The 24033-nt window shown below is 41.8% G+C and overlaps 1 protein-coding gene across 1 annotated transcript in view; it reads right to left on the bottom strand.

Moving 5' to 3' along the window:
* Prep (prolyl endopeptidase) overlaps positions 1–24033 on the bottom strand; it is a 131164-nt gene that overhangs the window by 36281 nt on the left and 70850 nt on the right. The window contains exons 8-10 of the mRNA XM_010607198.3: positions 13646–13837; positions 8871–9068; positions 4178–4281 (exon numbers count right to left, since the gene is read on the bottom strand). Of these exons, the coding sequence (XP_010605500.1) occupies positions 4178–4281; positions 8871–9068; positions 13646–13837 (494 nt within the window). The remainder of the gene's footprint in view (positions 1–4177; positions 4282–8870; positions 9069–13645; positions 13838–24033) is intronic.

The following is a 24033-nucleotide window of genomic DNA, read 5'->3' as shown; positions in this document are numbered from 1 at the left end:
AAAAAAAAAAAAAAAAAAAAAAAAAAAAAAAATTCATCCTTCAAAGCCCTGACCAACTCCCTCCAACCTCCCAAGGTGCCCTTCTTGACCCTGACCAGGATGGTCTCTATGCTGCATACCACTGGTGAGGCCTACATGTTCCCTGGACCCACATTCCCTTGATAACATCCTAGGGTCATCTCATCTTTTCGTATCTGTATGCATCACTTCTCCAGTCTGTCACTTTCCCAGAGGCAGTGCCTGTCTGCAATGTCTTTGAATTCAAACAGTTCCTGGCCTTGTCTACCATTATAAATACTGTATTTACTGACAGACTAAGTTTTAACTATTGCTTCTCTGTTACTTTATTTAAAAATGAAACATATTGGGGAATGGGGGAAAACTAGGAACCAAGATATATCATGTAAAGGTACAAATTCCCAATAATGAATGTCATCATACTGTATACCTAAAATGTACCAATAAACTTAATGGAAAAAAATGAAGCATATTACTGGTTTACACATAGAGTTTTCAGTAAATTCACCTATCACCAAACATATTTCGTAAATGGTGTCACTAATGTTCATTACTAATTTCTTTTTGAAAGGCATAGGCAGACAGCTGTGGCCAAGTAATTCACAATATAAAGAAGGGAAAAGTTTCATCGATTGCACATTTGATAAAGCTATCTAAAATAAATTCTTACATGTATCTTAGACTGGAAGGAAAACTGACGTTGTTTTCAGGATCTGATTTTTCAGAATTTATTTCTGAAATAGATCAGTTTTCTACCCATAGCTGTAGTTAGGAACAGATAAAGGTTACATAGACAATAGCTTTGTTCCGTGTCCCTTGAGGGAGTGCAGATCTCGTAAAGAACAGCCCTCTGTGGCTTCCCGAGCCTTGTGTTTCTTGGCTTCTTTCCTTTCCCTCTCCTTGGCTTAAGCTATTCTACCAACTACAGCTCCAAGTACACGGTGCTCCTAAAGGTGCGCGTGGCCATTACCAGCGTTAGTGAGTGATGGCCAACCATGCGGGTCCATCTGTCTCACAGTATCTGCCTCACAAGGATAATATGCTTCATAGAAGGGAAGAACAAATGACAAAGAGCCCAGGAGACATACACCTCTTAAACCACAGAAGGAATAAAGATTAACCCCAGAGTCAAGGAGAATCAAAAGTGACAATACCTTAAAATAATGGAAAACAAAAACAGGGAATCTGTTTTCCAAAATGCTGTGGTTTTCAGTAAACACTAAGGGGAGGCTTTTCATTCACACACAAATCCCTCTTCAAGCCTGCTCTTTCCAATGGTGGGTCACCGCGGGGACAACACAGAGAGCGAGTACATCTGCCACGCTTTGTTCTGTGTCAGAGTGCTACTGCATATGCTCGAATCTAAACACTGAAAAATGCATTTTAGATTTCAAGTGACACAAAAGTTGATGAGCTTCACTTAAAGTGGTGCACTTAAAGTGTATCTTTACGCAATGAAAAACTCTGCTTCCTTTTGTGAGAGGAAGTCTGGCTTCTGTTCCCCAGGTGAGATCTGAACTGGACTGAAGCGATCCTCCCTACCCCAGGCTCCTGCAGAGCGGAGACTGCAGGTGCACACCACCATGCCCGGCCGAAGACGCTCTATTTCCTAACCGTGTACAGAGGAAGATGGTCTCATCAGCAGACATAAGATCTGCCTCTAGGGTACCACACAGTCACACCCTGCTTATAGCGTGGCTCTGGCTCTACAACAGGGACATGGAGCAGTGTGAGAACTGTGAGCCAGTGTGTCTAAGCACTTACTCTCCTCAAATATTTAACAGGAATCCCCCCCACCCCCGCCCACTGCAACAGTGCAAACAAAAATTGCAAGCACCTGAGTACTTCATTGTTGGGGAAGTTTCCTCTAGGATATGGAAAGCCAGGCTCAGAGGAATTCTGCGAGTTTTCCGATGACAGTGGCAAGTGGCAACATCCACACACAGTTGCTCCTCAGTTTAACCTGGAGATTTTGGGTTGCTGTGTACATAGTGATTCTTATTCCACAGAAGCACTTGCTCAGCTGTGTAGTTTTTTCTTTTTTTTTTTTTTTTTCAGCTGAAAAGTTTTATCCTCTCATTTATAAATGAAGAGTACACTCAGGTTGTAACTAGTGTGTCATCTCTAAAGAATGTTGATACTACCAGAAGAGGAAGAAACAGCTGCCTGGCAAGAGAAGTGGTCCCGATCCTCCTCACTGAGAAGTAGGAGTTACCTCCTTATAAGAAGCTGCCTTCCTGGCACTCATCACTATTACACATACGTCTCCTCTGGCAGATTCCAAAGGCAACTTGTACACCTAGCACAAACTATTTGTGCAAAGGCAGGAAAGAGAGAAAAAGTAATGTCTTTTTTTAACACAGAACTGAGGAAAATCTGCATCAGAGAGGTGGGGCAATCAGGGTTTCCCTTGAGCAACTCTGCTCGATTCTACGCAGCTAGGCCTGTGCCGTGGAACAGAAGGAGCCACACGCTGGGTGCTGCCTGGGAGTTCCGGGCAGTACCATGGGAAAGGGACATCTGTCCTCACTGGGGATGGAAGGACTAAGGAAGGCCTCAAGAAAGCCAAATGCAATCGCTGATAAGAAACACATTTTCTATATGTATAGATGCAGAGAAAAGGCCATACAGCAAAGAATGACAACCTAAAAGTAAAGTCTAAGAGGATTAATGAGCTACGATGGCACAAAGAGGGGACGCAACTCCGAACAGGATATTCTCCAGGCAATGGCTCACTTTGAAAATGAAACTCCCAAGAAGTCAGATGGATATACAAAACTGTATGTCTGTTTTATTTATTGCTACTGAACAGAATAGCCAATGTGCCAGACCCTTAATATACATCATATCAATCCTAAAGGAATCCTAAAAGCTAGATATCTGTCCTTATTTTATAGTTGAAATGACTGTGGGAGGGAGGTTATGTGACTTGCTGATGTTACCCAACAAGTACACAGCAGGCTTCAAGCCTGTCTGACAGGGCTTTCTCACACAATCCCCAGTGCTTTTGATTTTAAATACTCTATACACAGAAGGATCTAAAAAGTTTTTTTTAAAAGGCTCCAACATACTAAGTATTTCAGGCTGTGTGGGCCATGCAGTCTGCACTGCAACCACTCTGTCAGGGGCTAAACACATATGGACAGCATATAAACTCTGGGGCATGCCTGCTTGCCAAGAAAACTGGCAGTCAGTTTGCCAACTCCTAATGCAGACCAGGCCTTGGTACCTGGTAGTCTAGCACCCTATCCAGGCCTGCATTTGTTTTCTATAGGTATCTAGATCTAGTCCATCCATTAGACTACTTTTAGCCAGTTGCAGGGTAACCTGCCAAACTATAACAATGCTCTAGTTCCATGAAAAGATCCTTGGGAGCATCCAAGAACTGTTTTGTTATTTCTTCACAATGTTTGGATTCCTATCAAACATTGTTTGGTAGTGTTCCAACTTCCAGTTGGGAAAGCCCTGGTAAACACCTGGTGCCCTACGGGTGACCTCTCATTGCAAAGGAACAGAGCCATTCTTTGCCATCAATCAACCGGTTATTCCATTTCTGGGAGACTCAATACCCTTAGGGAGCAGAAAAAATAACAACAACAACAAAAAAAGGAGATTCTCAGCTCCAAAAGATGGTGATCAGAGACTGAGCTTGTGGGGCCATGCCAATTACTTGATTCATTCGTTCATTTAAATGTTACTGAGTGCCTACTCTGTACCAGGCAGAAACACCTACAAACTTCAGACTAAAAAGACTGACGCACAGCTCTTGAATAAATACTTTACACAGAGCAAATCTCTGCAAGACCTCAGCTAGAACACTACTCATTTTCAAGTAAACAGAAAGACACAGACAGACAAATGGTGCTGCTGGGATAGTTACTGCAATTAAGAGCCCTGAGACAAAGAACTCTGGCTTCCCGTCAAGAACAGCAGCCACAGGGAGCAGATACCATAACCTATGAGAGGGCAGGGACTGTGCCGGTCCCATCACTGATTCTTAGCACCTGGCTCAATGCCCAGAAACTGCAGGGGCTCCAAAAACACTTGTTGTCTGTATTATTGCAGACTACCTCCCCACTTCTGTCAGGGTGAGGCAAACAGCCCACCCCGAAAGTAAGATTTCCTGATTCTCACAGTCTTGAGACCAAATTCTCCATACCTGGATTGTTTGGTAATCCGAAGCGTCTATTCCCTTCACGGTCACCTCTCGGAAAACCCTGGGCTCCAGCTCCTCTTTGGTAAGATCACAGTGATAAATGATCCCTACAAGGAGAGGAAATCTCAGGTTAGCCCAGGAGACAGACCCAAGGGCAAAGCGCAACCAGATGCCAGGACGGCAAGAGGGGAACACTCAGCGTGGCCCCAGGTGATCACCAGCCCAGCAGAAGCAGCAGAACAGCCTGTTGCGAGTGCCCTGTGAGTTTACCTTCATCAGCGGCATAGCGTGCTGCCTCCCTTCTTACAGAGCTACACTGTAGGACATTCTAAAGCCTTCTGTGAGTATGAGAAAAGGTAAAATATCTAACTGTGGAAACTTCTCCAAGCCAGGTCACTTATGAGCGCAAGTGACAGAAGAGTCAAAAGGCAAGTATCTGGGTGGGACCCGCTACCTGAGAGACAAATGACAGCGCCAACAATCTGCCCAAGGTCAGCAGGCTGCCAGGGGTATCCCAATGCATCCTCTAGGTCTCCTACTACCTTACGCCTACTCATCCACAGACACACAGGGGACCACAACACAACCGAAAGTAATCAGTAGTCATTATTTCAGATACTGCTTTTTCAATTTTTGATTGAATGAGCAATTATGCACAACACCGAATGATTAATATATGCAAGAATTCCAGCTTATTTAACCACTAATTAAAATTTCACTTCCTGAATTCAATGCTGCTTTCTAACATTTAAGAACTAAATTGAAGTAACACATGAGAAGAGCCATTACTGTCTGAAAACAATGGCACTGTTGTGGTTTATGAGACAGAATTAGAGTGCTGATGTGGAAATGGTACTTCCTTCCATAATATTTTCAACATATGCTGTGCACTATATAGAAAACTGATTTTATGATCCCAGTACTTGCTGGAAAACCAGAAAACAATGGTATTCCCACGGGCACATTCACATTGACTGACTATATATTAAAATGGTGGCTCCCTCTTCTCAGCACCTCTGTGGATGTTTTTTACTAATAGTGGGGAAACAATACTCTGCCCTCCTCACTGGCAAGGAATAATATATTTAGATGTTAAGAGCATGACAGCTAAACTTTATGAGTGTTACATCAAATGCTATGCTTACAGACAAATTATTGGAAGGTTTTTATAATAGACATATGATTAACACAGACGAGATACATAACACGACTGGAGTATTGGCTTTCTTATTTTAAGTCACACTTGCATATGTATTAGAATACATCTTCCTCATTTACCTGCAAACTACATTTGGTGAGCATGTGTCCTGAGTTACTATGCTCACCAAGTACTGTATGTGCCTATATGAATGGAATCTTGAGAGCAAAAGGCTATCTTAAGACGTATTTCAAGGGTGTTTTGTTCACTACCCATCATAAACACAAAAAGCATCTGAATCCTCAAAAAATAAAAAGCCCAAAGACAGTGAGGATCAAGTACATACAATGTGACCACTGGACTCACCCCGGCTTCACCACAAACAGCAACAGAATAAATGACCAAAGATTTAGGAGCCAGAATCCTCAGCTCAGTGGCCTCAGTCAAGTCACCAATGTACTAGAACGAAAATTCCCTAGAGAAGGACAAGGAATAGGAGACATACTCTACATGCCTGTTTATTCAGAAAGATGGAGACATCAATTCTAGCAGCAGAATGAAATAAACAATACCAGAGGGTGACAGACACCTGACCTCTACTCTCCAAATATACAGAATTGCTTCTTGAGGAGGCACTAGTGCTTAACATATTTTTATCAACATTTGCTATATTTAGATCCATCTGCGTTAGTCAAAGTTACCCCGATGCACGTTAACACCATAATGTGAATCATTTGACCTAATGATTTAGCTCACGTGGAGAAAGAACAAGAAAGTAGGGTTTGAAGAAAACGTTTTGGAATTGCAGACAAGTCAAATGATTTCTAGGGAATAAACTGCAAGGTTTAAGGGTGAAAGAAGGAATTGGATGATGGAAATCCCTTAAGGCCAGAAAATGTGTCTGGACTCGAGATATTTCCCAATGAAAATAATATTCTAACAAAGCTACCGAAAGGATACAGGGAGATCAGTTGTTCCCAGTGTAACTGGAAATAAATATAGTGAGGAAGAGGGTGTTAGGATGAAGGGCACCCTTGGAGAAGCTACAAAGAACCAGAGAGATGAAAAAGTTGCCTATGAAAAGAGAAGGCAAAGGACCTTTTTAACCCATGAAGATACTGTGTTGGGTTTTAGTGTCATTAAAAGAAAAGGAAAAAAAAAATTGAGAAATCCAAGTATCTGAAAAACTACGTTTCTCGGTCTGTGAAAGTTTCTAAGATTTCTTTCTCATCCCTGCCTCACAGAGCCACGCCCATAGTTCTGCTGTCCTGGACAATGGCAAACGCAAGTCTGTCTGCAGGTAACCTTAGGCAACCCTGAGGTTGCACAAGTACAGAGTCAATCAGTTCGACCACTAAAGTGTTTTGAGCCACAGGGAATCAGTGCATCGTGCTTCAAACTGCCCTGGTATCTGTTTTCTCCCGAGTAAGACTCAAGGTGCAAAAGTCCTAAGTGGCTTGGGCTCTGTATGCTTCTGCACCATGTACAGGAAACCAGATGTATGCAGGTCCACAGCAGGAAGCTAGAGCTGTATTTATTTGTGACCCTGAGGCTTTACTTATAATTTCATGTCTCTGCCACTGACTGCAGTAGTGAACAACTAAGCTGCAGAGACCAGCCCAGAACAGCTTCCGAACAGATGTTTGTGGGTATGGATGTGTGTAGACATAATTGACAATTCTTGCTTTCCTGAGATCTAGTTTAATTATTTGTTTTCATGTTTGGCCTTAGAAGGCTCGAGTCTGGAAGCCCCATTCTGTTTTGAGATATTATAATTGTATTAAGTGGAGAAAAGAGAAAAACAGAGGCAAAAAGAGTAAGAGGAAACAAACAAAGCACTGAGCTAGCAAATTAAGGCTTGTTCAGAAGCTGCCTGGTGGCAAAAACTAGGAACACACTTCTCTCTCTTTTTTATTTTTTGGGTACCAGGGATCGAGCTCAGAACCTTGCGCTTGCATGGCAGGCAGCAGAACCACTGAGTTAAATCCCCAGCCCTTCTCTTCTCACAGTACAGATAATATTTCATCATCTGCCATAGAACCCATCATTTTACACTAGGACAATGAGCCCTTTCTTCCCTAGTAATGATGAGCTTGTTTCTGAAATAAATGGTCACATGAGGTCACTGAAGGAGGTTTATGAGCCTTTGGGGACTTTGGCTTTTATTAAGAGCAGATGAGTCACCGCTATTCTGTATCCCTTTTTGTCCTTGATTCATGTAAATTGGTTAAGAGGTAAGATTTTCCAAGGTAAAACTTCTGGAATCAATGTAAGGTCAAGGACATAAACGGTGGACCCTGCAGCAGTATGGTGAGAATGGCGATCCGGAGGAGATGGATTTTTCATGGTCTGTTCACTGGCTGCTGCTGCATTCCAGGCTCTAGGAGCTGGGGGTGTGGTATGGTTCTGGGAGGCACAGGACACCATAAAATAGAGTTCCTGCCACCTGGGCTTGGTTTCCACAGTCTCAGGGCTCTTTTCCTGGCCTCTCTTGATGCTCTGAAAGGTACCTGGGGAAGTCAAGGCTGCTAGGGCTGCCAGGTACACCAGCAGACTTACTCACAGAACACCATTCGTTTGGTTTTCATAACTCTGACAGCAACCTGTCACCACAGTTAAGACTGCTTATGGACTGCTGACGCTGTGACTCAGCGGCTCCAAAGAAAAGCAGACAAGGCACCACTGTGATTTGGCCAAATCCCAGGAGGAGGACAAAGTCACTTCAACACCTGCCTAACTCCCCCAGCGCCGCTTTATTTTATTCTCAACAAAACTGGGCGGCACAAAAAGAACTCCAGAGGACCCTGACAAATGAATGACCAAGGGAGGCACGTGCAGAAGTGTTTTCATCCAGACTGCTTTTAAAACAGGGTCTGCCTGCTCAACTGCAAACTACCAAGTGAGCCACACTCTTGGGACAATCACAGCAGAGCCGTATGGCTACAACTCTACACAAGCAGCATGAAAAGGAAGCAGAGAAAAACCGTGACAAAGAAAAAATGAATGTGCCCAACTTCTTAAAAACTTAAAAAGAATTATCTTGCTTGGGAGAGAATTAACCCATACCAAGAAATGTAAAAATCATAACTTAAGACATACTCCTTTCCTACTAGACCCAAGATAACATTTTTTTTTCCACGAAGTTACAACTATGCTCTTAGATTTATATTTTAATTCAGTTTACCATTTATGTCAGGTGTGGCTACATATTTCTTACATTTTCTAATCTGCACTATGTCCTTGGAAAGACAGACCAAAGGCTGATCGAAAGTTTGTATGTGCAGATACTATTTTATTAATCAAATTAGAACAACAGTTGTTCTTGCCCTAGCACAACAGAGAATCAGAATATACAATTAGTGAGAGTGCAGGTCTAGGCAGTTTTATATTTTTCTTCTGTTTCTGACCACCTGTTTTGCTCTTTTATTCCCATTCAGTGATTTCAGCCATTATACAGACTACGTCATTTACAAAATGTAACATTACATTTCCACTTCCCCAAAGGAAACCCAACATGGGTCTGATTTTTAAAGCAAACAACAGTGGTCACCAACTCACCTGGAGATAGAAAGGACGTGAACTGATAGAAGATCTCCGTGTCCTTCTTCTGCCCACTGTAGCCCACGACACTGCCGACCTCGAGTGGGAAGGTCCTGAGGAGAGCACCTGTGGCCAGGTCGTGCAGCTGCAGGATGTTCTTTACATCATGGAGGTAGCACAAGACCAGAAAGTTGGACCTGACACACGCTACCCATTCTGGAAACAGAGAAACAGAGAAAGTCTAATTCCAGCTGAAAACCAATCAAACTCTGCACTGTGCTGTGCAGCCATGAGACTCCTTGAGTCTCAGCTTTTGTCACTGAGTGTCAGGGTGGTCCTTTCCTAAATGACAGCAGCCACATCTTCAGAGGAGAAGAAACATTGTCCACCTTGAGCCACGGGCTCTTGATGGTCGAGATAATTTGTGGGACACAATTAACCCTCTGTTGGTCTGAATGTCTCCCACTGGCCCATGTGTTGGAGGTGTGGTCCCCAGCCCGTGGAGCTAAGGGGAGGTGGCAGAAGCTTTAAGGAGTGGGACCCGGTGGATGGAGTCAGGTGTCAGGACTGTGCCCTTGAAGGAGAACCTGGAATCCCACTCGCTCCTCAACCTATTTGCTCTTTGCTTCTCAGTTACTGTGAGGCCAGCAGCTTTCTCCAGGAGCTCCTACCACCATATGCCACCTCACTGAGGCCCCAAAGCAACAGGGCCAAACAACCATGGACTGAAAGCCACAAAACTGGGAGCCAAAAGAAATCTTTCTTCCTGTTCAGTTGGTCTTTTGTCACAGTGACAAAAAGAAGGCGGACAGACCTGCCTATCGTACTCCCCGTACCATGCTACAGGGGATGGGGCAGGAGAAGAACAAAAACCAAATCACGATCTGTGGGAATCATGAGTATTGGTTGTAAGTATTGTTAACTTTAGTAACTCCATATTTGTTAAGTTTCTCCAGTTTAGAAGGTGGTGTATTTCCTTTGTGGAATTCCTGAAAGTTGCAGTTTCTTGTCTCTGACCTTCAGAGTGTCGTTGTCTGGGTTACTACTACCCATGGTGGTTGTTTTTGTTGAGCCTGTTTGCTCTTTCCTGTGTGAACTTTCATTTACTATGGTAACCCCATCCCATAATAGTTTGTGGGTTTTTTGCTTTAAAAGGCTGATGCTTGCCGGCAATAAACGTCGCCTTGATCAGACTCTTGTCTTGGCGTCCTTCCTTTCTCTCTGCCCCATCTCCACCCCGCTGCTCTTTCAGGTTTGAGACACTGCTGGACAGTGCTCTGCGTCGCCGGCTCGCAACAACGATCTATGTCTTTCATGGTTGATTATTTAGAAAAAGTATATTTAAGACTTGGTGTATACTAAAAATGGCCAGAAGGTGTTGAAGACACAAGTAGAAGATGAGGTCATTTCTGTCCCTGAGATAACAATCATAAAAATTCAAGTAGTAAAATGTAGGTGAGGATAAAGGTTGTTTGTTGAGGACCCCAAACAAATTAGAGTCCCTAAGCAAAGACTGAATTTTGTCTTAAGTACAGAGATGTGCAAATCTGGAGTGGGGGGTGGTATCAGATGGGTTATTAGGGAAAAGACAGCTTTCCAGGGGATGAGGTGATAGAGGACAGGTGAGTCAAGAAACGAAGGGCAGAGTGAAGAGACAGGAAAGACCATGAGTGAATCTTGAAAAAATGGGTGAATATCAACGAGGGCAGAAAGGAGGGAGACTGATAAAGAAAACAAGTGAAAGATCCATTTTCAAGAAGAAAAAAAGCTGTTAAATTCAGAGAGAGGTGACACTGCTAGTGGTTACTGATGGGACAGTTGGAGAGCCAGGTGGGAGTTCAGTTGGTCTTGACTGCCACTTAGAACAGAATGGTGCCATAAAGACAACATCAATTAAAGGATTTTTATACATGTCAGTTGGACAAAGAAGAACAAAGTCTACAGAAAAATGGAAGGATACCAGTACAAACACTGTTGCAGAGAGCCAGGGAGAACAAATGATAAAGCCTGGGCAGAAGAGGACAGGAATGAAAGGCAATTCCTAAGAATGCCCAGGATTTCAGGACAGCAGGGACGGACGTGGAAAGGGAGGCAGACAAGGGAGTTCTCCTCTATGCCCAGGGCAACAACCTACAGCGAAAGTGCTGAGTGACCAGGCAGAAAAGAGGTGAGTGAGGGGCTGGGGTTAAAAGGGGTACCAAAGGGCAGGCAGAGTCAAGGTGAGGCAGGGACAAAGGGAGGGATGCTATACCAAATGGAAGTAAGGGCTGAATGTAGCAGCTCAAACACATTGAAAACACAAGCTGTTCTCGGGTGCCATGGTGGGGTCTTCATACTGCTTATTTCCATAACCAAGAAACGAATAGTTCACACTGTAATGTTGTCAATCATCTACATGAATGGGGAGTCAGGGTCGTCAGCACCCGTCTTGGTTGGATTAGAGAACTAGAACAGTGAACTCATCCTAAAGTGAGGATACAAAGAACTCTTTTATCCAATAGTCTCCATCTCTAAAGTGGTGTGTGTGTTTTAAGAGTACCTCAATCAAGCAATGTATTTCACATGGTTTAATGTTCTAAAAAGAAAAAGTATGGGAGAAAATTGAAGTAAATTACAGCTGTCAAAGAATAATCACTGTGTGCTAACTACAAGTACACCAGAATTATAAAACAGACAAAGGGAATAATAAAAGGACAAGGAGATTTGTGGACTGTCATTAATAAAAGCTCTGACTTTATAGCTGTACTTTATGACTCATCTCTAGTTTTTATTCTCATTGGGGCATTCCGTGTTAATGACATAGAGCAAATTTAACTGTATTTCTCTTAGAATTGATGAGCTCCACTGAATAGTACAGGTTTCTTCTTTCTAGACTAAAGAATATATAGCCTTTCAGAAGGAAGACTATAAAAATATATCAACCCCTCCCTCCCAAATCTCCCAGCATCAATTTGCATTTTGTTAGAGCTACAAATGAGACAGGATGTTACCTTAAGGCAGAGTTACCCACCCACCCCCCCTTTCATCTTTAAAGGGAAAAAAATTCCAAAGTCTTGGGAAATATTTTCACCATCCACAGCGGTTCCCTCTGTAAGGATCACGGTTCCAACTTGGCACACATCAGAAAAGTATCAGGGCCTTTACATAAAGATGCACACCGCCAAAGTCTCATTTGGATACATCAACACAGAGTCAACCCAGGTGGAGTGGCGCTGGCTGTCCTGGACCTCATGGAGGAAATTCCTGCCACGGTGTGAACAGAGCCATCAGGCTCTTAATGTGACTATGAAGATGTTTGAGGAAATGACTCCAAACCTGTTCCATGGCTCACAGACCCTTCCTCCAAATCAAAAGTGGGTCAGAGAGTAGGAAAGTTTTGAGGAGACAGGTGAGGACATTTCCTTGGAAAGAGCTCCTGCCATGCTGTAAATCTGCTTGCTAGGCTATGGGTTATTCCTGCCTAAGAGAGACAAAAGACCAAGAAAACCTGAGAAAAGCCAGAGACTGTGACTAGAAATCGAGAAGGCTGAGGAACTGAGGCAGAACCTAGGATAGGCAGCTGCCTCAGGGCTACAGAGGTGGATTTTTCAGGGAAGAGTAGTCAGGGAAGGATGTCTTAGGTCCAGACAAATAGGACTGGCTAGAGGGACTCCAGATCTCATTACAATGGGATGGAGTCAGGTTCTTGGAGGCTGAGGAGAATTTCAAGCAAATCAGTGCTCCCTTCAGAGCCAAAGGAACTACAGAGACAAGGGCCTGTCAGGAAGTGCCCAAAGGAAGCTGTGACCCCACGAGACACAGCTGCCATCATCTGCTGACACTCCACGCAATGCCAGGGTAAAATACCTGCCAGGCACAGAGAACACATAGCTCTGAGCTGGGGAGGAAGAGTCCCTTAGTGGTCCAGGTCATGAACCAACCACAGCTGCTATAATTCACTGAAGAACTGGCTGCAGGAGCACTTCTGCTGAGCCAGGACCACTCTGCAGGCTTAGTGTGTGTTTTCTCCAATTATGTACCATGCACCTGAGCATTTCTGAATGGTCCTGGATTTTATCCTCATTCAACCCACACCAGAAGTTCACCACTAACAAGTCAACTCATGGAAGATGCTGACCTTTCCTTTTGTGCAAAAAGTTGCAAAATCAGTGAATCTTATTCTAATCAAATTCAACTTTAGAATAATAATTTATAAACCAGCATGTCAATTTTGGAAATATCAGAGAAAATGAACGAAAGGGACCTGAAGGCACCATCAAACACACTGATAGAGAAGTACAGGTTCTCAAGAGGTTAATGTAGCTCAGTACAAAAAGCAGCGACTGCAATGGTTTTCAATTAAGTCTGACATTAGTCTATTTTTTCTTCTAATAAGAAGACTGTAGGTTCATCCTCAGATCTACAATAAGGAGATGAAAACAGCCAAAGGTTACTCAAAAGCTTCAATCTAAGGCTTTTGAATCAAAATGGTTTTAAGAATAAAACATCAGTGATTATTATCAGACAATAAGCATACAAAGACAACTGCTATTTGTTTTTAAAAAGCAGTTCCTTTTAAAGTCTGAATCCACACCTTCACGATTGTATGAAGATTCTGCATTTCCACACGATATTGTACTGTTACAAAGATGTCACAGCGAAGACTTGGATGCACCATTTAGACATCTCAGTGCTAATAACAGTAAATCAAAGGTTCTTCATCTTGTAATCAGTCACTAGAGAATGAGATGGACCAACCTGCTGGCTTTCTCACCAAAAACAAAACACCCTTTTCAAGCACGTTGTGATCTTACCTAAGACATCTTTCTCGTGCTCAGGAACAAGCACTTTCCACTTAGACTCATCAGGATCCGTGAAGTCAATGTTGATCAGGCGATAGTTGGGAGAACGGCGATTGGTCTTGAACGTGAAGACTGACCCCTCATTGGTCACATAGTCATATTCTCCTTCAAAGTTGTCGATCAGTTTTACCCACTTCAGGATTCCTGGCAAGAGACCAAGCATCCCTGTTATTGTAAGACAGCTAAACGAGGTAGAAATATTACAAGCAGTGAAACAGGGCGATATAAAAGATGACAACACACTACAACTGCGGCCAGAGATGCATCCATTGGAGACAAGGCCTCAAGATAAAGATGAGATGACCTGGCCCTCATACGTCCCTAAAAGATAAGTGGTAACATCTAGCCTAGTAAAGTCTAGATAGAAATCAGTCACCCTGGTGGGTAAGATCTCCAGATCCATCCCTTCCTAAGAAAGTTCTTTGTTCTTTCCATGTACACCTGCTATGTGTGACCTGCTTCCCCATTGGATCAGTATTACCTAAGTGGCTATACCTGTAATTTTATTGTTTGATCATAGTTTGGACCCACATTGTGCCCACCTCATGATTTTGTACTCAGTTCATGATTTTGTGCTACAAAACTTCCCTTGTGGAGTCTTCATCAACCCACTCACGCCCCACTCCTGTATTTCAGGAGTTAAAATCTATCCTCAATAAATATTTCCTACTCTAAACCTCCACTGTTCCTTACAATTCATTCTTCAATTCTGGGGGACATGAACTCAGCATATCTGACATCTAGCAGGTTGGAAGCTATATTATTTCCCCTATATCATTTGGAGGTCCTCTATCACTGTCACCTCTCGGATGTTAAAAACTGGTGTAGGTTTATATGTAGAGAGAGGAAGGTCGAGCTCTTCTATCTATAGAAAATAAAGCCAAGATGATATTTGAAAACTCTAAGGCATGAGAAAGCAAGGACCAGTTGTGGACGAATTATAGTTTTTAAAAGATGCTGAAGGGCCGGGGATTTAGCTCAGCGGTTCGGCGGCCTGCCTTGCAAGCACAAGGACCCAAATTTGATCCCCGGTACCAAAAAAATAAATAAAATAAAATAAAATAAAAGATGCTGAAAACTGGCAAAAACACTGGCAAAGTGGGGAAACAGGGACCTCACCCCTGGCCCATTACCCCACTCCCATCGGAGCGAGTCTCAAATCTGAGCACTTCTACGTTTTTCATCACACCACGCTAAGTTTTCACTGTCACAGCCTGGCTTACAGCAGTGGCTCTCAACTTGGGGACAACTGAACTTCTGTCCCCAGGGGACATTTGGAAGTGTAAAGGGACCTTTGGGGTTGTCAGAACTTGGGTGTGAGGGTTATTATTGGCATCTAGTGGGTAGAGGTCAGAGACATTGCTAAACACACTACACCACACAGCATGGCATACAAAACAGCAGCAGCAGTCAGCTCAGACTGTCAACACTGCCAATCCCGAGAAGACCCGGGCTACAGCACTGGTTTTCTGCCTGGTTTCTGCATTGCCACTCTTGCTTTCTCAGGAGAGCAGCCATCACCGTGTCTCAATATCTTGCTTGACTTGGTCCACAGTGGTGCCTTCACAAACTTTCAGCAACTTCCCTTTGACACTCTAAGCAAAACCCAGACCCGCCAGTCCTGCGTGTGACATTCTTTCCTCAAGTAGCCAGCTTCAGGCTGCTCCGACTCTTCCCTCACCTCCTGTTCTCCAGTGTCCCTGGCCTTTGCTCAGCTCCTTCCGGTGTGCTTCTGGGCCACACCACAGGCTGGCTCCCGTGCCTGGCACACCCTCAGATGGGCCAGCCACTGCTCATCGGCACCCAGCTCAGTCCTCGTGGTACTTCTCTCAAAACCCAATTATGTACTGACTTGCCTGTTTGTGGTTTATCTTTTTCTCTTATTAGTATATGTGTGCAGCACATAATGTTTATACTCCTTGTGTGGAGTTGACGCATGTATATAACACATCTTAATTCCTTTCTTCATCCCTTTTCTCTCCTTTTCCTCTCCCTTTCCTCCATCTCTCGATCACCACACTCTGCACTAAACAGAATGATGGCTACTTCAAAGGAACAAAAGTTGTGCTGAGTGAAAGAAGGGACATCCTACAGTTCTTTATGCTGGAGACGGTCACAGTTAAAAACATCTTCATTATATTCAATATATCATTAGCATTGAAAAGGCTCACTGCAAACACATTTAATATTTCTACCCCCTCAGGCATCTCTCTCATAATGTACCTGACAGATCTTGAGAGAACACCTTGAAGGTTGTATAAACAAAAAAGTTCTCTGACTTCTGAACTACTGAATGCCAATGCCAGATCCTGAATATTCTCCAGTCATCTATTTTCAATTTCAGTCACTGTGAAAATGAAACTATGTGAAATATAGTCACACTGCTATATTAATTTGACTCATTTATATTCCTTGTATCTTTCATGAGCACTTTATATCCATTATCTCATTTATGTCCATAGCATATCTTTGTATAATTTGTTGTTGAATCAAATTTATTAGGGAAAATATAATTCCATCACAGAAAGAGTGAGAGCTGGGATGTAGCTCAGTGGTACAATAACTACTGAGCATGTGTGAGGACCTCCTGGATTTGATCTCTGGTACTGTGAAAGAAAGAAACAGGAGGAGGAATGGAAGGAGAAGGAGGAAGACAAGAAGAAGAGAAAGGAGGAGATGACAGGAAGAAAGAAAGTTTGTTTTGTGTCCCACAAATTTGGACTGAAACCCAAGCTTTCAGGTTCAGGATGTAGTTTAGCAGTACAACATTTACACAAAGCCCTTGGTTGGATCTTCAAAATGGCAAACAATCAAACAGACTTCTAAAATACTCAGCTTTCCCACAAAGTTTTGTGACTGTGAGCAATCAGTTTATCCCCCACTGTCTCATTTTTCTCAACTAGAAACTAAGAATACAAAGACAATGTAAAAATTATTATGGAAATGACTACTAGCACCTACTCCCTAATAAAAATGCTAGAAATGAGGGCTGGAATTTAGCTGAGTGGTTCCACTACCTGCCTTGCAAGCAAAAGGTCCTGAGTTTGATCCCCAGTACCGGAAGAAGAAAAAAAGCAACAAAAATATTTCAAGTTGTTGGCATTAAGTCTAGTAAGATCCGTATTTTAAGAAACAGCTCCTAGCTATCCTACATTCTAGCAATAATCAGTTCAAAAATGAGGGTGGGAGGACTTCACTTAAGCAAACTTAACAAGTACCTAGAAATGCACCTGATGTAAACTGTGTAGTCTATATGAAAACACATCTAAATTCTTTCTAAGGAAATTTTAAAATAAAAACAAAAGAACCTTAGTAAGTAGAAACACCTACCATGTCCCTACATGGGAAGACCCCCACATTTCAAAGGTCCAAACAATCCTAGATTAAAACGAATAAATTTAACACAATACCAATCCAAATGCAAATGAAAGTTTTAGGGAATGTGACTTAATTCTAAAATTCATCTGGAAGAACAAGCACATAAAAGTCAGTCCTTTTCTCCTGCCACAGAGGAAGCAGCGCCATGCTCTGATGAAACCCACCCCCGCAGAGAAGTTAGCACCAGCCTGTCTTCCATGGGAATTTCCTCACTTTTCTTTGTACTTTTTCTACCTGTATGTGCACCCATATACACTACAAACTAATTCTACATAATTTTTGAACTTTACATATAATGAAATCATGTAATATACTTTTTTACATACCAGTAGTATTTCTTCCAATGGACATGTTTGTAAGTCTATTCATCACTTAGTTGTTGGTACTGAATTGTAACTGTCCCATTACGCTCAAAGAATATACCCGATATGATTTCAGTCCTTTTACACTTAAGAAAAGTTTTGAGGGCTACATTAAAAAAAAAAAATTAAATGTTCTGTGTTATGGCTGGTGTTTGGAATGTGTGATGCTGGGGTTAAGGGCTTGTGAGTACTAAACCACTGCATGTGAGCGATTAGTTAGGCACCACACTAATCCCAGTAGTCTGGATAAGGTAAAAGGGGCAGAAGGATGCTGTTAAACAACTCTCTTGCCTTTGCGATTGTGTGGGCGCCCTGTTGTTTCTTCTCTTTGATGCCTGTTTGTCGTCCCTGCCTTGGAGCTGGCCGACTGTGGACTGAAACCTCTAGGACCTGTGAGCCAAATAAACCCTTTCCCCTCCAACTTTGGGTGTTGGGTATTTTGTCTCAGCAATGACAGAAAAGTAACACATTCTGTATGTAACTATAAAGAACACGTGTTTTGCAATCATTAGGTGTGCAATGCTAAATATGCCTATCAAATCATTTGTTAATCACACTGCTCAAATCTTCTATGTATTTGCTCATTTTCTGCCATTCGTTCTATTAGTCATAGACAAGTTGTTAAAAATAACCTCCAATTTTGGGTTTGTCTATTTTTACTCATAGATCAATTTTTGCTTCCTATATTTTAAAATTGTGCTATTGAACATACACAAAATTATGACACTTAAAAAAACTGATTTGAACCTTTTATGATTACCAAATTTTGTTCCTAATAATGCTTTGAAGTCTACTTTGATGTTAAGGTAGACAGAAATACATCATTCCCATAGTAGTATCTTAAATCAGCTATTAATCACTTTCTCATTATTTCTGTGAAGTTTTCAAATAGACATTTTCCCTGGGTTTTTCTAGTTCGCTTGTCTTGACTCAAAGTTTATCATTTCTTGAAGGAGTTTGTTCTTCATGTCCAGTAACTCATACTTTCCCACACTTGGTGGGTTGTATTTTAGGTCTTTTAATTTTTTTTTTTTTAACTAGGGATTGATCTTAGGTCCTTGCATTTGTGAGGCAGCCCAGGTCTTTTAAATTTATAGCCTATTTTATTAACTCTCTGCAGCTGTGTCTAATCTCTTTCACCTAACAGCTAAATTTTTGTTAATGACCATATTCTTTACACATTTTATTTAGTCCTTATCCAACTGTCTGTTTCCATCATCTTGTTTCTTGCTTGTTTCTAAGCTTCTCCAATATCTCACAATGGCACTGCGCTGGTTGTGTGTGTGTGCATGTGGTGGGGTACTGGGGACTGAACTCAGGGCCTTCACACTGCACTACATTCCCAGTTGCTGAAATTTGTGATCCTCCTGCTTCAGAGACCCAGGATGTCAAGGTTGCAGGTGTATGCTACCACACCCGATTCGTTTATCTTTGAAAAGCACATTTAACGCTCTTGCTGGTGCTCCTTCCTTATGCTGGCCAATTTTCTCATCTGGCTTTGCCTTTTGCAAAACCACTGATTTCCCATGACATACTCTTCCCTGGGACTTTCTGCATGACTGGGTTGAAGCAGCACTCTCTAGGGAAGGTCAGCATTCACCTCCGCTTGCCTCTTGAACACCTACCAAGAACACTTAAACTCTTGCTAAGAGGACTTTTGAACTTCACAGGCACAAGTGAGCCAATCTGCACCCCTGTGAAGGTCAGTCTCTCTGCAGCTTTAAGGGGAAAATTCAACAGCTTGTGTCCCACACCCTTCCAGGAACGTTTCCTTACTACACAGTGCACTCTCCCGCCTCACCACAGGCAGAGTGACCCTGCCTTGAGTGTACTTAAGATGCTTCACCATGGAGCATCCAGGCTTTATCTCCCACCCCCGTTGCCCCAGCAAAGACATCTAGGACCAGCCAGCTTCCATTCCAGCACTCCTACTTTCATTCTATTTTTGGTCTCTATCGTTTCCTTTCTTTTGTGTCAAATTAACAATGTATTCAGAAAGATGCTTTATAAATGTTTTATTGCATTTCAGTTGTTTCAACTGGGAGGTTATTCAGAGTGTATAATCTGCCAAAGCCCCAGAAACAGAAACAGTCTCATCAAAGGTTAAACTCTGCATCTGAGTTACAATTATATATTTTCTTTCAGTGACAAACAGCAAACCTCAAAAAGACTACTCAGCAGGTGATCCACTCAAAGGTGAGTGCATCTTACTTCACATAAATACTGCTTTGCAAAAACTATTTCTTGAAAAGAATACCACCTAAGTAAAATATTACCTCGCAATGCAAAGTCTGAAGATAATCAGAAAGTTTCATATGTTGATAAGAAGGAAGAATCAATTTTCTAGGCTGTGACATTTGTAGACACAAATGTCTTAGAGCTCGGTGAAATGTCAGGTCCCTTAAATATCCACTTTATAATAAAGCATTTCCTGATGTGAAACCTTTATTTCACAAAGTAACCATCTTGTGGTTTCTGCCTGAAAAGGTCTTGTAGCCAGTGGTATTTATTATGATCCTTCCCCACCCAAAGTCACCACAGCTTGCACCAGGGACAAAACGCAGCAGCAATTTCTGTAGCTCTGCTGCATCCGCAGGTGAGCCTTAAGAGGTAGCAGTTAAGTAACAGAGTTCCAGTGGACACCTAAATTTTACACATTTGTGGTCATTTTCTTTCACTAAATTCTAAAGCATTAACCTTAGCCATAAATACATACTGAGCTCAATCAGAATAAGAAATATGGAGCTGGGCGTGGTGGTGCATGCCTGTAATCCCAGCACTTGGGAGGCTGAGACAGGAGGATCGCTGTGAGTTCGACACCAGCCTGGGCTACATAGAGAGTTCCAGGTCAGTCTCAACTACAGAGTGAGACCCTGTCTCCAAAAACCAAAAACCAAAAAGCAAATAAACAGAATAAGAAATGTGGCTGGATTTAAATCTAGCCATAAAATTTGAAAAATTGCTCAAAATTTAGGGCTTTGTAGGGCAGAATGATTTAAATGGAGGTTCATGGAATCCCTTTGCTCTCCTGAATCCTACTCTGGCCTTTGGTAGAGAAATAATTCACAGGAGAAGGTATTTCAGCTGAACAACAGGACTCATTCACTTTTGCTACTCACAAGTGAGAACCCTGTTGATTTAAATGGAAAATGAGAAAATTACTTTCTAAAAAGGAGGCTTGGCTTAATTCTTTAACCCATTCACATTCTGTTCATTTATTCTGAGGTTGTTTTGTCTGGGAGTGGTGTCATTCACTCTGAAGCCAGCAGAATTCAATTCCCAAACCTCTCCACATTAAAGCTGAAATTGCTTCTTATAAACCTGCTTCTTGGCAGGGACTGATTTGTTTACTGAGTGAGATTAGCCTTCAATAAATCCTCTACTGCTTTTCCTACAGCAAAGACATGCTTTTGTTCTTTTCTTTGGAAATCATCAATGATATTAACAGCATCCCGTAGAAAATGTTGAGTGTGCTCTCCAACAATAGGAACTAAGGTGCTTTTACACTTTACAAAAGCTACGTGGGATTCATGTGAGGTAAGTGACAAACACAAGGCTTGGTCATGTAGTAAGGCTGAGCAGGCTGAAGCTGCCGTCCTCTGGCCCAAAGGACTTCCTTCCATCTCTTTCTGGAAGACGCTAACGGCTGGAACACAGGCTGAGGGCTCATGCTGGCCCGGACTGGTATCTTTAAATGGCATTGGGAAAGCTAGCGGGGCTCACAGCCTCAGTTTCCTGGGGAGGACAGAGCGATTTGTGTTCCTGAGAGGTTGCTGAGAAAAGTGACTGAAACAAATCTATGTTTGTAGCTCAGTGCCTGATGTACAGGAAATGCTTACACACACGAACAACCCCAGATAAACCCAGTATCCTTTCACAAAAATTAACTGAATATGATACCTCTGAACAGAATACTTCGCTAACAGTGAAATTTAAAAAGCTAACTGGCGGGCTGGGGATTTAACTCAGTGGTTCCGCCACCTGCCTCACAAGCACAAGGACCTGAGTTCAAACCCTGGTACCACAATTTAAAAAAAAAAAAAAAAAAAAAGCTAACTGGCATCTTCTATGGCCATTTTCCTGCAAAAAGTCCTTATATCACTCATTTTAAAATCAGTAAAAGAAAAAAAAAAGTCTGGGCGTGTAGCTTAGTGTGAAGGCCCCGTGTTCAATCTCTGCTACTAAAAAAAAAAATTAGAATACTAATTTTAACACCGGTATTTTGTCTTTTACATCAAATTTCATATTTTATTTATTTTATTATGGTCTTTTGATGTTGCAATTCTTTTTCTTCTCCTCCTGCTTTTTTTTTACAATTGCATTCCCATTCTGAAACACATAATTATTTTCTGCCAGTTTCCTCTTTTCTCACAGAAGCTCTCCTCCCCTATTGGTCTGGCTTTTAACCTTCAGATAACTTTGTTAAGCTTTGGATAACTCATTTACTTACAATTACTCAGTGGTGTATGCCATTTCCAGCATATTCTCCAAGGGCACCCCGCCCCACTAGGTATGAACAATGTAATAACAGTCATTTGTCTGGTAAATGCTGAGTTTCCTTTTATGGTTATGTGTTAGCAAGCATACATGTAGATTAATTTATGCAGGAGAAGGCCCAATCTTCTTTAATGATATGAATGGATTAAAAATGCAAAGTACTGAAAACGTCATAAATCTGAAATGATCTCCTGAGGATTTAGCTTAGCGCTATTGCACTTTCCTTGCAAGTGCAAGGTCCTGAGTTTGATCCCAGTACCAAAAGTAAATAAATCTGAAATGATCAAATTTGTAGCAACAGCAGAAAAAGCAAAGATGCACCTTAGTTAAAGTCTGAGGGAAGTACAGAGGGTGCTCAGATTTCTTTGCAAAAACCAGTAAGTTACCAAAATCATCATACTGCAAATATATAATTGCTCTCCAGAGCCTGTATGATCTCTGCGACCAAGCAAAGACTTTGGAAGACCCAATGAAGGATGCCTATGAGGGACAATGCTGTTAAGTTATTAGCAACAAGGATGTGGCTTACAGTTTTCTTCATATAACAAGTGCTTCTTAAGGATTCTCTTTAAAAACCGCTGGCACAATTTAAAATCTATTCAGAATAAGGTCAGCTCCTTTTTTGCTGTTAGACAAGAAAATACCTGACCTAGAGAAAATCAGAAAGAAAAGTGAACATATACAAGGGAAGGGAAAGGAGGAGTTTAGAGTTTTTAAACTTCAGAAATGCCCTGCACCTAGCCTGGATTTGTGCGCTCACTGGGTCATAGTGCCTGGACAAGACCCAGAAGGCCACGTCACAATCTCCATGTCCACTCTTCCACAGGCAGGGCCCCCAGAGGGCCTGGATCATGCTGCCACCACCTTCGTCATCCGACAGAGCATGGGGCACACAGTGGGACCTTGATACACATCCATTTCCCAACTAAATCCAAACAGAGTCCTGGATTTCGGACTGAGGCACAACCATGACACTTGTTCTAAACAAGTGTTTATGACGTAAAGGCAACAGACGGAACCAAATTTAAATTTTAAAGGAGTTAGTAATACCTCCTACTTTTCTAATATAAATTTTTAGAAACATACACCTAAATTAAATACATTTATGTAATCATAAACATATTTATATTTTTAAAATATGTCAACTTAATATTAATGTACATATTTAGAAGAAAAGATCAGCTCTGAGGCCTGATATTTAACTATAAGGTAGAAAATAAGTGGAAATTTATTCTAAATTTAGTCTAAATGTAGGATGCAATTCTATATATTCAAAATAGAATTATAGCAAACTTATTAAAGTATGTGTATAAAATATATATGCATATATAAAATACATATACTATATAGTTCAAAAGAAAGTCTTGATTTAGAAAAGTACAGAAAATATAAAAAAAGAACTTTTTTGCGAGGTTTGAAATGATTAATTTCAACAAATCTTCAGTTATCAATCACTTTAAGGATCAGAGGAATCGAGACTCAGCTGACTCTTTTACTACAGAACTAATAAAATGTCACACTTCTTTGGTGGCCTTAATCATAACTTCATACTTCTTCATCTTCAATTTTTACAAAAGCCACAGAAAAAGAAATGCACAAACATCTTCTGCTCATAGAGCACATGTACAGGACTGAAAGGAATAGGATCTGTAACTCAACATTCTCAGGGTTTAACAAAGGACAAAAATTTAATAAGAGTAATAATAATAAACCTAGGAGGCCACAGGGGTAAAGATTCAAAATGCTCACACATAAATTAACAGGGACAGAGGGGAGATGAGTTATCGGGCAGGGACCTCTGGACTCAGAGGTCCCTACAGGATCAGTGCAGTCATCTGAAAAAAGCGGTGCACATCAACCATAAGACCACCAGGCACGGTCCTAGTACAGTGGTGGTGAGCTGATGGCACACGTACCCAGCAGGTTGTTCGTTATCATTGAACGCTCTAAAAGGTTCACCATCACTGTCTAGGATCTGGTCAGAAACAGTGGGGAAAGGCAGCAACTGCAGCTACTAGGGAAGGATGTGATCCAGTCTGTAACAAATGTCTTCTTGTTAATCTTTTTTTTTTTTTTTTTTTTTTTTTTTTTTTTTTTTTTATT

Source organism: Fukomys damarensis, unplaced genomic scaffold (assembly GCF_012274545.1).
Source record: "Fukomys damarensis isolate Sample0158 unplaced genomic scaffold, DMR_v1.0_HiC HiC_scaffold_14, whole genome shotgun sequence".
Classification (NCBI taxonomy): Eukaryota; Metazoa; Chordata; class Mammalia; order Rodentia; family Bathyergidae; genus Fukomys; species Fukomys damarensis.
This window is presented reverse-complemented; position numbering and strand designations above follow the sequence as displayed.